The sequence below is a fragment of the Gallus gallus genome, chromosome 1 (assembly GCF_016699485.2).
Source record: "Gallus gallus isolate bGalGal1 chromosome 1, bGalGal1.mat.broiler.GRCg7b, whole genome shotgun sequence".
In the NCBI taxonomy this organism is placed as follows: domain Eukaryota; kingdom Metazoa; phylum Chordata; class Aves; order Galliformes; family Phasianidae; genus Gallus; species Gallus gallus.
The window spans coordinates 22,396,027-22,411,361 of NC_052532.1; the positions used below are offsets into that span (position 1 = coordinate 22,396,027).

The 15,335-nt window shown below is 39.0% G+C and overlaps 1 protein-coding gene across 2 annotated transcripts in view; it reads left to right on the forward strand.

The window, feature by feature from the left end:
* Positions 1-15,335, forward strand: part of WASL (Wiskott-Aldrich syndrome like) — a 49,958-nt gene that overhangs the window by 19,060 nt on the left and 15,563 nt on the right. For both annotated transcript variants that reach the window (XM_025147539.3, NM_001199500.3), the window contains exons 2-5: positions 7,218-7,352; positions 8,586-8,672; positions 9,204-9,300; positions 13,197-13,220. In XM_025147539.3, coding sequence (XP_025003307.1) covers positions 7,218-7,352; positions 8,586-8,672; positions 9,204-9,300; positions 13,197-13,220 — 343 coding nt within the window. The remainder of the gene's footprint in view (positions 1-7,217; positions 7,353-8,585; positions 8,673-9,203; positions 9,301-13,196; positions 13,221-15,335) is intronic.

The following is a 15,335-nucleotide window of genomic DNA, read 5'->3' on the forward strand; positions in this document are numbered from 1 at the left end:
CAGTTGCAAGACCAGTTGCTGGCTATTATTCAAAGAGGTTTTACTTTTAATAGCCTTTTCTCAAATTTGTTTATATTTTGAAGGGAGTTCTTTGTTTCATGGGGCATTAAGTGGTTTTCTTATGTAAGAGACTTTCTTTTACAATTCAAACTCTTTTGTTTGTGTTCTCTAAGTATAAGGAAAGTTCACCTGAGTCTTACTCTGCAAAGCAAGCATTTTTTTTTAATCTGAACATGAACATTACATTAAGTACATGCTAGAGAAAATTTTGAAGGGCTCATAAATGAGCATTCCTGAGGTAGGATAATTCAGGAGATCCTGAGACTTCCTCTGCGTCCGTTCTTCAGTCAACGCAGCTGTTGCTTTGAAGACTCTTCTTCGTGGAAGGGATGATGCCTGGACCATTGAGTGTCTCTGTAAAGAACTTCCAAAGATCTAACATTTTTTTAAAGCTACCATTTTCCTTTTTATGAATAAAGGTTGGAATTCTAACTCTCCCTTGAAGGCATTGACATATTTTCAAAGCAGATATGAGGATCTCCTTCTGAGAGCCTGCATTAATATAAAACTAAGTGTGTATCATCTGGAAAAATGTTATTATTTAGAAAATGAAATTGTTGGTCAATGCTGAAGAAAGAGGACATGAGAGCAGGAGGACAGTAGCTGGTAGCAGAGAAGAAAATGTTGGCTCAGAGCAGCTGGTTTACTTCATAGCTGGACAGTGGACAGGCTGTAGTACAGGGCAAAATGGGTTTGAGCTACAGTTGTCTCCCATAGACTGCTTGAAACTCTTGATTCTTGCCTTCAGCTTATAATGCCAACTTGCAATTTCTGTGCAGGAGTATGAAACGTTCTTTTGGGAACCAGCTAAGGTACATATCTGTGCAATGTTTTATTTGTGTAAGGATCTCTGTAGTCTTGGAAGTCTTTGTCAATTTTAAGTGTCTCAAATGGTAGACTTAAATGTATAATCTTAAAATTCCCGTTGTCTTTGACCAATATATGGCCTTGCTGTTTGACTGTCTCGTGAACCAAAACTGAAGGATAAATGTCTGCCTTCAGCAGTGAGCAGTAATACAGGGACGAATTAGTGAAAGGTCTGTGTACAGCATGCTTTTATTTGTTCTGAAAACAAGTGAATGCACAGTTTTGACAACAGAACACAAATAACTGTTTTGTTGTGTGCCTGCTGCTTGCTGACAGGCCAAGGTTTCAGTGGAGTTGAGATGCAGGCCGCAGCTGAGTAAGCCAGTAATAAGGCTGTGCAGGCAAACAGGAAGTGTCAGTGTTTTGGTGGCTAAGCAGTGGAAACTCCAGGTTGTATGTCATCTGGTATATCAGCTGCTCAACTGAGATGGGCCGGCCTGTGTGGTGTGGTTGTGGTTATGTCATCCCTCTGGAAGGCTGAAATCTTGCATGTGTTGCTTGAAAGTATGTTGTAGGGTATAAAAAGTATCTTTACTGTGTCTGGCAAAAGCATCTTTTTTTTTTTTCTGTTTTCTTTGGTTTTGTATGCTGTGTTGCTTACCCACAGCTTGAATGTTGGTCTCCTATGACCCACAGCTGGACAGTGAGGGTATAGGAAGTCAACAGCTGGCTCTGGCTGAACTCAGGGGATCTGAGAAGTACCAGAAGTGCAGGAGGCTGACCAAGTACTACAAGTGAAGGATCTGCCAGCAAACTCCAGAAGTTGTGTATTTATTTCTATGAGAAAAGGGTATAAAATGATGTCTGTAGCATCTGAAGTTGACTTTTTGCAATAAAAATTGCCTTCAGAAATAAGTTTTATAAGTATTTCCATAATTGTGTTTTTAGTAGCTCTAATAGCTTAGGAAGTTTAAATAATTGCCTTTTGCCCACATTGCACAGAACGTAGTATCCAAATCCCCAGTGAGTGAATGTTGTCAAGTGTAAGATGCATTTCTGAAGCTTCAGGAGACAACCTGGTGCTAATATGTAAATTCCAAGTCAGTTTTGGAGTTGCATAAATCTACTTTACTAACATTTAATTAATTAGTCAAAATATTGTAGAGGTCTTGAAAGGTATTTTTTATCTATGGAGAAGTCTGTGTGTGGACTGTCAAGGTGATATCACACACAGTTATTCTATGAGGTGTAGGAACCTTAAGTAGCCTGACCCATGGCTGTTAAGGAATAGGCTAAAAGGGTAGTCAGACTGCATCTGTTTTACTTGTTCCATCATCCTGTTCATAAAAACTGCAGAAGTAAGTTGCAGCTGATGGTTGTGAATATTAAAGACAACCCCAAATTTTAGAGGCCTCGACATCTTGTTGTGCTGCCTGAAGTGGACCTAAACCATCACAGTAGTCCCATATGCTTGAGAAGTGGATCGCATGCTGTCCGGGGCTGATGAACACGGCAGACTTCTTTCTGAACTTAGCTGAGGTGAGGTTCTCAGTGTATCTGTGGAGAAGCCAGGGGGTATTTTCATCTAGAGTAGCAAATGCCTTTCCTACCGACAGTGTAGAAATTACATACTTGCGTGTCATCTAAGTGGCCTAATTAGAGATCATCTTAATAGAGAGGCTCATTCAGTTCATTTAGAAGAGTAGTTGGAGGAGTTTGCAGAGCATGCTGTCTGTAGGATTACTCAGTGATGAGTGCATTCACCCTGGAAGTGGGATATCAGCTCTTCCTAGCATGAAGGGAACACACTGATCTCACAAGGCAGGGGACATCCACGATGCCAAGAAAACAGCAACATTTGCTCTTAAAACGGGAAATGGAACTGCCAGGGAGCAGAACTGTGTCCTGCATGGCACCAAGGCCCTCCATTGAGAAGGGAGGAGGCTTCAGCAGCTGCTCTGTGCAGCAGGTGTTATTTATACTTTGTGTTAAGAGTGATGAAATAATGCATGAGCCATGTGGAGCATAATGCTTCTGGAAGCTCCAGCTATTTCTGTCACTAAAGATGAGCTAATTACAGATCAACACGAAGGTATTACCACTGTCTAACTCCAGTTTTGTTCACTTTGAATAACATGAGCTTATTAAGGTGTTGACATTTAAATGTCTAATCACTTAACCATTACTTTTTTGAGGTAAACTAAGATTTCAAGCAGTGTTTCTGATTGGTTTTTTTTTTTTCCTGCAGAGTGCTTGTATCCTGGGGAAGGAAATGTCAACCACTGAATTCTATCTAGTTGCCAAATTTTCTGTAGATTAGTCTGATGTCTTGTAATTAGCTACCCTGAATTCTGGCTTCTACTTCTTTCTCTTTCATGACTCTTGATGAGTTTTCTTCTCCTTTTTCATGACTTGAATAATACTTGGCTAGTAGCAATTTCCTCAGTAGTGAAGCTTCCTGTCCTTGCCGTGGTTAAGATTGAAGTTATACCTCACTAAGCATTTTCCACTTTGAAGTGGTACTTGACTTAGCACATCTCTGTTCTGGAACACTGCCATCTGGGGAAGCCTGTCACTTCCCACTGTGTTAAGGGCACTGAATAGCAGCAGATCTTTATTCTTAAACAGGTGCTCTAGAAGCAAACTGAATACTACCTCACTTATCCAGTATCAAAGAAGAAATGAGTGACATGGGAGCATGTGGCATTACCTGGTCAGGCTTCAGTGCGTTGGCTTAGGTATAGTAGGGATTGCCACCAAAGTAGGTCTTAAAATGCTGGCTTCAGGTACCTGCTCACTAGTGACCAGTAGTTATTGATCAGGATGACTTCTCTATATACCTATTGTACTGCGGGGGGCAGAACCCAAACATTTCTATTCTTGTAGGATTTGAATTGCATACAGCTAGTTATGTCTGAATTGCAAAGTTCACTATAGCACTTCTCATGGAAATCCTAAAGTAGCTAGTTGTGTGCACTATGACTCGAGCTGGAAGTCTTTTGACTAGCCTCCTGAGGAAGCTAAGGGCGTCACACCAGCACTCTTTTCCAAGAAGTTACTGTGCTTGGAAACAAACCACAGCCAGTTGTATCCATGCATTATAGGGTAAGATGTCTTTCAGTTTAATTTGCAAGATACTTCCAGCAGCTGGGAAGGGGAGCTAAGAAAAGCAAATCTGTCACATGGGATTTAATTACTTCTTTATATATGGCTTTTCACTTTTATTAGAAAAATCTTGAGTCTGAAAATCAATGTTTTCAGTAGTGTTGTCAACATGTAACACAACAATACTGAATCATTAGAAGAGCACATTATAGTTAGTTGCACTTTTACAGGCACTAAAATGGGAGTGATTGAGTGCTGGAACAAGCTCCCCCCGAGATAATTAACTTCAAGCTTAACTGGACAAGACCTTGAGCAACTTGAGGCTTTGTAATTACCCTTGCTGTGAGCCGGAGGCTGGACTGGAAGACTTGGAGAGGTCACAGGCAACCAGAGTTTCCCTGTGGTTCTTTGATCTGAGCAGCACAAGGAGTTGTTAGCTGTACGTGAAGACGTGGAGATTGGTACCTCGACAGGGGATTCTGAAAAGCTACCTAGTGTGATGGTTCTGTCTTGTTATCTGATGTGCCGCTGGCTGTTGGCTTGCTTTACGGTTTTTGAGACACACTGAGTTACTCTGAGTCATTAATTTGACAGGCTGCTGTGGCAAGTGTTCATACCAGAAGCTGATCAAAGTGCACTGATAGCTGTTGTCCAGCTGGAAGCCTTCAGTGACTGGTGTGATCACATTCTGCAGGTGTGCAGTGACTAGTTGTGGCCACCTTTTGCAGGCAGGAGGTGCTTCTCTGAGCCTTGTGCAGTACTGCGTATCCTGCAGTGTGTCCAGGGATGAGACCAGCTCTGCCAGAAAGACAACCAGTGTACAGCTGACACCACCAGGCTGACTGCTCCAGAGCTAATTAGCTGTTGGGGTGTGACAGCTCTGGAATCAATGGCATGTCCTCCTGCAGAGTGTTGGCTGTGGAATAAATAAAGGGAACCAAGGAAGGTTGACCCTCTTCTTATGTACGTTCAGTTGGTCAGATAACTTCTTGTTTCCTGTGCACCTTTTCCAAATAAGTAGGTATATAAAAAGGACAGAGTCCTCACCAAAAGTGTTGAGCACAGCAGTAATATCAGCTTTAGAGTCTTTCTACTAAAAATATAATAGTAACTTTGGGTATTAAGTTACGGATGCTTACTGAAACTCAGAAAAAAAACCCACAGTAATTACTTTGAGGATTTAGTGGCACTCCCATTCGGTTCTATCTGTGAAGTCCGTGGCATGTCTTACTGTGAAGAAATGTTTATGTACAGCTTTAAAGAACCCATACTTTAAAATGCAACATTATCTTCAAGAGCGGTGTGCAAAATCGAGCCGTGTTAATTGGCTTCCACAGGCATTGAATGTGAATTCAGAAAATGCTGTTGAATGTTTAAATTGCAGTCTTTGCATAAATGTTTTCAGATGCTGCAGTTCTGCAGTTAAAATTGAAAAAATACCAATTTGTGAGGCTTGGATTCATAGTGAGTATCAGTGGATGGAAGAGTAGAGACTGAAGTAAAATGAATTGGATTTTGTTGTCTTTCTACTGTCTAAAATGCAGCTTTTTTTTTTCCTGTATTATTTGTTTAATTAAAAAAAACCCAAAATTATAATAATGGAATTCATGACTGTGTTCTAACATGTGAAAACCTCATTGCAGTCTGTCAACATTAGGAATTTGCACAATGCTAATTTTGGTAAAGTTTAAATGTAATTGAGCTCTAGACGTGGTAGTCCCCAAAAGAGCACCTTTGTTGGATTGAGTGAAATAGTTCTCTAACTTGCAAATTAAGCTCTACTCCTAGAGTTTGCGTGTGTAAATTAAACCCATTGCGATGGTACCGAATGAGAAGACACTGTTTTTTGTAACACTGTCTGTTAACAGAGGCTTGCTGATTGAAGGTTTGGTATGCAGATCTTGTGGAGTCACTACAGTTATGGGCTCACCGAGATAATCCAGTTGGTGCTTTTGCTGCTGGATAGATAGAATAGAAAGCAAAGTCATGAACCCTTTTCTGAAACGGATTGTTCTTCTGCACTTTGAATTCAGGGTGCATAAGTTGCTGCTGAAGCCACCTATTTCCCCAGGTAGTCTTGTTGGGAGGAGGCTAGTGGAGTCAGACTTGTTTGGGAGGTTTGAGAATGCTTCTTGTAGGGACAGTGGGATAATTCCTTTGGTGGAATGTGATGCCTTCTTGATCACAGCTGTAGATTGGCCGACTTCCACTCCTTTTCGTTCTTTGGAGCCTCCAACACTATCAGTTAAATAATCAGATGAAATTTTAGAGATGGGAGAAAAGGCTATCGGATCTGAACAAAATCTGGCCAGCTGTGCCCAAAATGAAGCCTTTGTCAGTTGCAGTATAAGGTAAAAATAACATCTGTTGCACCTGCGACATGGTTTGGTGCAGTATCACGGCTAATTTAAGGTTCCCTTTCCCTCACCTGGCAAGTCATAATGAATTTATATAACTCCGTAGGTTCTAGAGGAAAGAAGCCTCGCTTTACACCCAAAGAAGTGTAAAGAATGAAGTGGCTACAAAATAAACACTACTCTTCAGAGGGTCCAATTTTCATTCCCTCCTAACCCTCTTACAGTAGAACACAAGTTATGTAAATGCCAGAAAATAAGTTCAGGAACGTTCTCAAGCACTGAAAGATTCTGGTATAGAATAATCTTAATCTCTTAATAAAATCTCTCGATTTAAAAACAGGATTATTTCACATTGCGAGCTGGGAAAGATTCTTGTCTTTATGCATTCTCAAGTCATGTCCAAGAATGTTCGGATGCTTGTTGGCATAGGCCAGAATCATGCCAGATACCATTTTATCAATTAAGCAATATAAACAGTTGCATTCCAATACCTAGGAGTGTTTCCAGGCACTGCAGTTTATAGTTCCAGCTTGAATATTGCATTTCTGTTCAGTTTGAAGTACTGAACAGAAAAATTTAGTAGCACAGTAGGACTTCTGTGTGACAGATAGTTACTGGTCTGCCTCTTCCAGGCGAATTCTTTTTGCTGATTTTATGATCAAGAACAAAATGTTCCATTAGATTCCTAAGCCACCTAAATCTTGGAGGGGAGGGGTGGGTAGCACAGAAGTAATTTGGGGTCATTTGAACTTGCCTGTCTTACTACCAGGAAAATCATTGTGGTTGCTGCCTAGAATGAGGAATGAAGTTAAGAATTGCTTTGCCAGAAGATGAAATGTAAAATCTGTGGTTTTTACCTTAGAAGTAATCACTTGTTTTCTTTTCTAGACGATGTCTTCAGCTGTTGTTCAAATATATGCAGCAGATCGCAATGCCATGTGGTCAAAGAAATGCTGTGGTGTAGCTTGCCTTGTAAAGGACAATCCGCAGAGGTCATATTTTATCAGAATATATGACATTAAGGTAAGTTTTTCCTTTTCAGACTTTGTTGTTTTCATTCTCAATTTTGAACTGAATGATTTTAGGTGATTGCATTTGCACGCTTGTACAGAAATCCTCAATAAATGGCTGCGCTCTGAGCAGTGCACTGACTGCTTATTAATAGGCTGCACAGCTTTCTTATATTCTAAGTTTGAATTATTTCGTAGATATTAGCTCTTGCAGATCAAATAAAGATCAGATACAATTTTCTTACAGCAGAAGTAGTTCTCTACTAATCGGATTTGTGAGACTACTGAAAATTCATATAGTGTCACTGATACAGATAGGTATGATAATTTTAGCAGGTATTAGTACTTTGGCTTGTAGTAATAAAATACATGCTGTGTTCTGTAGGGATGAAAACAAAAATCTTTTTTTTATGGTTAACATATTTGTGCATATGAAAACTGCAGAGTAAATATATTTATTTAATATAATTTCTTTCCCACAGTATGTAGTTTCATACTGGAGACCTCTGTCCTATTCTATTATTTCACTCAGGACAATGGGAGCTATAGGAGCTTAAGTGTTCCAAGATGCATTTTTTTAATAAAATATTAACACTGTAAAGCATATCATACTGACTTTAAGCATGGAAGCTTCCCATTCCTCCTTTAGCTAAGAGCAGATCAGTACCTGTCAGCATCCACGTTGTGAAGTCACAGATACATTCAGGAAGGCCAACTGGCAGTTGCATTTGTCATTTGGTCACTTTGTTATTCGACTTGGTGAGAAACCTGTTATTTGGTTGCTGAACCATAATGCCATTTAAGTATCTGGAAGATCTTAAAGTGAGGTTTTTGCTCCCTTGAAATTAACTGTTTTTCAGGTCAATCTTGAGAAGATAACGCTGGTGGAGGTCTCTTTTGTTTTCACTGCTATTAACACTATTTCACTGCTATCTATCACTGGTCGGTACTAATGCTACCAGTATGACTTTTGCAGGATTATGGAACTTGAAGTATGTTTTTTAAGATATACAGGGATTTAGAACAGAAGGTAGAATGATGAAACAGTCTTAATTTCTCCACATGTTCCAATATACTTGGACTGAGCTCACTCTTGGGTAAATGGCAAATGCTTAACAATATGCAGCTTCAAACTCTTGATAGGTTCTGAAATTATTAAAGAAGGATCTGATATTATGAAAGAAGCTAAACTACAGTTTGTCCCCGAGTGTTTCAAACTTGTGTTGCTTTGTCTATTTTTTTCCAGGATGGGAAATTATTGTGGGAGCAGGAGCTGTACAATAACTTTGTATATAATAGTCCTAGAGGATATTTTCATACCTTCGCTGGAGATGTGAGTCTCAGCATCTTTGAATACCTACCTTAGAACACCTTTTATTTCAATGGTAGCTTCTTCTAATATAATCAAGATTTCCATTTCATTCTGTAAATTATTTAAGTGCAATATCACTTTTCCTTTTATACTTGTCAAAAGAACTGTGGATTTCAGCTAGAAAAATTAATCCATTAAAGAGGTACATTTTACATTTCTTTTTATTTCAACTCCCGTTAGTAGTGAAGTTGTTTTGACTTAGGTGATATTTCACAATCATCATTTATTTCTGAAAATAAATTTTCCTTCCCTCACATTTGATTTCAAGCTGCAGGATTTTCCTCTAAGTTGTTACAGTATGAGCTGTAGAAATCTGATTAGGAGACGGACCTCCTTAATTTAGAGTGTTTCACAGTAAGATGTGTTTTCCAGATTTACAATGGTGATTTTTCTTTTTCTGATTGTATCTTCCGAAGTATAAGAAAACATGTAAGAAGAGTGCCTTTGTAACACTTTCTTAGTCATGGGTGGGGGGATGTATTTTTTTTTCAGACATGTCAAGTTGGTCTTAACTTTGCTAATGAAGAAGAGGCTAAACTATTCCGCAAAACAGTAACAGATTTACTTGGACGACGGCAGAGAAAATCTGGTAAATATTCAGATTAATCTTAAACTTGGGACTGTTTCTGTTGTTCTGAGGGGAGGCAAGAAATAATTTCTGTCTGAAAATGACTGGAAGGTTTTGCTGCTATATTTATATCTAGAAGTAATTTAGTTACAGAAGTGTCCTTCGTCTCTGTTATGCAAAAATATCTTTTCTGAAATAGCTTGATGCTCCTTCTTGCTGTAAGTTTCCTAGTAAGCCGAGACTCGAAGATTGTGGTGTTTGAGTATACAGATCAGAAAGAAGCAGAAAGGGTAACCTATCAGTGGGAAAACAAGAAATCTTCCCGTAAGCTGTTTTCACATTTGACTAAACCCTACTTTAGCTCTGGGCTGTTTGCAGTGAATTTGTTTAAATTCAGCCCAAGTGGATTGTAACAAAGATTTTTACCATCTGGTATGTTCAGTAGTTCATGTGAATGAATTATTGGCATCGGTCCAGTTCTCAGTAGAGAAATATCTTTTATTCAAAACTAATAATCTTGACAGAGGCCAAGTGCATAAGACATAATGTACCTATACTGTCCTTAGCAGCTCCAGACAGTCAGAAGTACAGTGTGCGTTTTGCCAGCTTCAGGATGCCTTACGAACATAATCAGTGTTTCAAAGGGAGCTCAGACTTCCGTCTTCTCTTGGTCCTTTTCCAGTGAACTCATAAACAACTTACTTGTCTGACGTTCATATGACCATGAAGAGTAAGGTGATAAAAAACACAGGTTGGATGCACATGGATGTGATCAGGCTTGCTGTAAGCTGTAGTGTGGACTTGTCTCAGCTACAAGATACTTTTTTGTTGTCTATTTTGGGATTGAATTGTGCTAGCAGTGCAGCATAGACTTCTGTAAAGGGAGGAATCCCTTGGAGTACCATTCTTGCAAGTATTTCATTCAGGTGAAGTGGCTCAGGCACACAGCATTTGTTCCAAAGCTTGGTTGGCTTGTGTAAGACCATCTCTGCTAAGAAGTGTGTGACATTACTGGAGCAAAAGCAATCCTGTATTAGCTTGTGTCTCCTGTTCTTAAAATTTCATGCTATTACACTTCTAAAACACAGTGCTGCAGTGCATCTGTGACTTCAGAGAAGACAAATGCGTATTTTCATTCTTGGCCACAGCAAAGTTTGTTTGAGAACAGTGGTTCAGTCAAACCTCCTGTTCACAAGAGGTTCTGCATGGAGGTTTTTTTATTTCATCTTTGAGCAGATAGTGTTGGCTTGTGTGCTCAAGTTCATGCCATGGGATGAGTTTACTCCATGCACTCTTTCATGTTTCTTAAAAGGCAAATAACTTTATAGCCAAAAGACTACTTTAATATAACAATCGATTTTTTTAGTTAAGCCACCAGATGGAGTTCTGCATTTGCCATTGATAGGACGATATCTGATTGTGCTTCTGTAATAATAGGCTTTGCATTTGCCTGAATCAAAACTTTTTTTGTTGTTGGAGTGTGTGTATATATTTAGTTTTATCAAAATGCTTATATAAAAATAGTTAATGTGTAACATATAATGTAGGCTATGCACATTTTTATATAATATAAATTATTTTTATTAGATATAAATTGTGTGCATGTATCTAGCACATCGTAACTTCTAAAACTGAGGTAGCAATTTGGCTTTCTTAACTTTTTCTTTCTGTTTAATGGGATTTTTACTTCTTTTCCTTCCAAAATGTGTTGTTTCATAGTAGTGACAAGTGACATGCTTTCTAGTGAAATAAGTACTCCATGACATTGCTTTGTAAGCCCTGAATGGCTTAACAGGCTGCTAGGAGGTTTTTCCAGGAGTCTTGTGGAAAACTCACGTTATTGGAAGGTAACAAGAACAGCAGTTCTGGCTCAGGAAGCTGTGTCTTTGTGCTGACACACATATACCAAAGATCATCAAACAGCTGGAAGAAGAGGCAGCAGTATTCTGCTCTTCCTCGCTTGGGATGTAGTGTGTTCTGGTATACAGAAACTCCTGAGTAAGTGTATCTGGAGCTCTAGAGGTGAAAATATGGCTTCAAATAGAATGTGCAAGACTGTACAAATACTAAATATTCCATAGAGGGTAGAATGAGGGAGAAAGGGCAGAGAAATAATTTTTTTATGCAAGGTCCTCATCTTTTTAGTATCAGGCTGATTTTCATCCAGTTAAATTCTGATTAAAAAAAATCAAAGTTCTTAGCCTTAGATTAGGAAGAAATTACAATAATTAGTTAATTTCTCTAGTAAACTTACTTAAATGAGTCTCTCCATTTACTACTTCAACAGACCCCAAATAGCAGGGTGAGCAGTGTTTCTTCTCTCTGTGAGCATAGTACGTTCAACCATTAATTTCATATTTATCATCTTGCCTTATAAATTCTAATGTATGTAAACACACAAGTATCCTCTCCACATACTGAGAGAACTTAGCCTGATTGCTAAATGCCTTTCAAAAGTAGGTTTCAATTTTTGTCTAATTTTTACAAGCTTGTAGCTCATGGCTGGGAGATCGTTTCCAGCCCTCTGAAAGCAGCTGCTCCTACAACAGGCTTTTAGCTCCTGATGCCCCTTCTAGTGCACTTCGGGCTGGATACTGAATGCAAACAAGTTTTTGTTTGTTTGCTTATTTTTTACATGCGGATGAGAGCATTTTCCTAGACATGGGCAGCTGGTGAAGTTGATCAGTAGATATCTCCGTCTTCAGTCAGACCTCGGGGCAGGTCATCAGCACTTTGAAAGAGGAGCTCTTGTTTTCTAGTCTGCAGTGGAAACCGCAGAAAAACAAATCTAGTATATTTTGGCCACAGATTATTCTTATCTATACCCAGCAAAAGTTGCAGGAAGTGTTTAAAATGTCGTGTCTTGTTCTCCAGTTTTATCTCTTGAACTCTTTCTCCTCATGAAAACTGTAATAATTCCCATGATTTGGCGCAAAGCCACTCAACATTTCCTATGAATGCCTACTGCTTTTGTTCCCATCCTTTGCTAAATGGCTTGCCATCAATCCTGTGCTTTCCTTTTCTGTTGTTGATACTTCTTGGATAGGACTGTAATTAGGCTCCAGAAGTTGAGCAGGCTTTTTCACATTCCGACACAAGTGGTTTCTTAGCCTGAATATTCAAGGAAGAGAGTGTGTCTGGAAAACACCATGGGTTAGCAGTTTTTCTGAAGCTTGTGAAGAGGGATCTGTTACAAATTCATTTTAAACTCTTAGAGGAGGCCCTACTAGATTCCAGACCTGAAAGAAGTGTAGTGTCTTCCACAGAGAGCTATGTTTTTTGGTGAGACAAAGTGCTAAACTGTCAAAAGTCTTCTGAATGTCTGTGTAGGAGAACTTACAGGCTGAGAGTGCTGAGATACGAAATGCCTACAGATACCTTTTAAATTGTCAAGCCAAATTCTTCATGGTCTTTGAAACGGTGTGGCTTTGTGAATAAAATATCAGTGTAAGGATATTTGCGTTCTGTTCCATGTTGTTACTTTTCAGTAACAGGAGAAGTGTTTCGCTCCTCTGTGTCCTTGTCTCTTCACACTAACAGAAACAATTAGGAAGGTACATTTGCTTTTGTGGAAGAACTTCACTGTATCAAAATGTTCATTGTATTTCCACATAAAACAAATAAAGTGGAAATCATAAAGCTTCTTTTTGGATACTTCACCTTAGTTTGGAGTCAAAGTGTATGAAACAAACTCAGTAGCTATTTCCTACTTCACATCAACACACATGATCTAAAATGGGTTTTTATGGTTCTCCAATGCTTAAGGTGTTTTTTCAACTGTTCAACAAGTAGGCTGTAAAGATGTTTATAGGTTAAGTCTGAGTTCAGGATCACTGAAGGTGTCTATGGAAAGCAAAATCTAGAATGTCTTTGTGCTGTGATATCTATGAATAATAACTCTTCTTCTTTTTCAACAGAAAAAAGACGAGACCCGCCCAATGGTAAGTTCTTTGCGTGAACCACTGCATTTTAATTTTTCCTGCTACTGTCATTTATGGTTTGTATGTAGCTTTGTCTTGGACTTGTTCAGGATAGTCATGTGGTAGCAGAAGGAGTAAACTCATATTCTGGAGGTTACTATATTTGTTTTGTTTCTGTTCTCTGGTATTTGTTTAGTTGTAGTTGGAAGATTTGTGGCTTTTTAGCTGGCATTTGTGAAGAATGCTTTTGGAGAAGGTTATGTTTTTCTGTGAGTAGGACAGAGGCCTTTCAGCTGAAGCTGTGAAGAAGGCTTTGTTGTACCTTTCATTTGCTGCTTGGTCTTCAGAATATACCTATAAAGGGTAACTATACAAAACTTAGGTGAAATTGAAAGGTAGGCTGTTTGTCTAAAGGAAGGAATAGTCATGACAGTTTTCATAAAATATCTATAAAATTTTAACTTCTGATTCTGACTGACCTTATAACATAGCCTTCCGGTAACATGTCGTATGTTTGTAAATGTTGATCTTCTTTCTATGAGAGAATATTTGAATGTATTTGCCTTGCATTTTGCTGACATGAAGAGACAGATTTCTCAGGACTTCCTTATGAAATTCACAGAAGTAAAAACAATGCATCGGTTTGATCCCAGACTTTTGCCATCTTTTCTTAAGACCAAGTGAGAGATGCTCATCAGTGAATGTTGGAGTCTTTGATCTAATTATGCTTCCAGCCTGAACCTAAAAAGAGATTTCTCCCATGGTATTTCAACTGATGCCTGATAGATTACTGTTTGAGCAGGGATATCACCAACTAATCATGTAGGGACCCAGAACCCTGTACTGTACTGCCTGAGGAGATCTGATTTTCGGGTGGGCCTTTGTGAGCCAGGAGGTGAACTCAGTGATCCTTATGTGTCTCTGCCAATTTGGGATTTTCTGTGATTCTATGAGTTAGTCTTGGGTCAGTCAGTCACCAAAATAGATAATCCTGAACTAATCCAGAATTGTGGGAACTACTGATGTCCTGCATGTGCCCCATACAGAATACTTCTCAAAAAATGAACATGCCCTTTTCATACATATTACGTTTTGAGGAAGTTCAGTCAATAATCAGTTTAGTCCAGGCATTTTTTTTGTGCCCCTTCATTCAACGAAGACTAGCTTGCTTAGTTTTGAAACAATCATACTAATACCAACTTGTGATTATCTAATAGCTGCTCTCAGCTATGGGAATGTTTTAATTGTTCACTGAGCAACACTGTGTTCATTGAGCAACATCTGTTTTCTCTCACTTAAAAAGTTCTTTCCTGATAGCATCATAAAGGAAGAAAATGGTGGTGATGATATAGAGCCACCTACCACAACAAATTTAGCCTTGGAGTCTCTACTCTAGAAGCTGACCATCTATAATGCAAACAGTTTATTTGCTTAGTTTGCTGGTGGTGAATGGTATAAAGGAAACTAAACTTGTAAAACTTCCATGCTTAAAATAGTCTCAATAATTCATCCAGTCAGACCTTTGGCAACAAAATGTTTTTGAATAAAAAATTCAGTACTCAACTTGCATTCATTGATCTTGTCCATTTAATCTGAATATTCTTTGAAAGACATAGAATATTCACAAGTTTGCTTCGTGTTTCAGGTTCATAATCACTATTCAAAGCCCTGAGTATCTCTGTGTTTTAGTAGAGTGTTCAGCTGGGACATCCTCTGCTCTTTCATGATCTGCTTACCTTCGTTTTCTGATGCTGTGAAGTGCTCTAATGCCAGGCTTCTCTGCTGGCACTTCACTTGGTGTTCATGGCCTCTGTAGTCTCAGGTGAGACATGCTGAAGGCACAGGTCATAGCCACAGTTGGTTTTAGTCTACAGACAGCTCACTTCAGCATTTGGACCAGATCATAGAATCATAGAATCATAGAATCGCTAAGGTTGGAAATGACCCACAGGATCATCCAGTCCAACCATCCGCCCTTCATCAATGGTTCTCGCTAAACCATGTCCCTCAACACAACATCCAAACGCTCTTTAAACACTACCAGGCTCGGTGTCTCCACTACCTCTCTGGGCAGCCCATTCCAGTGCCTGACCACCCTTTCAGAGAAGTAGTATTTTCTAACGTCCAGCCTGAACC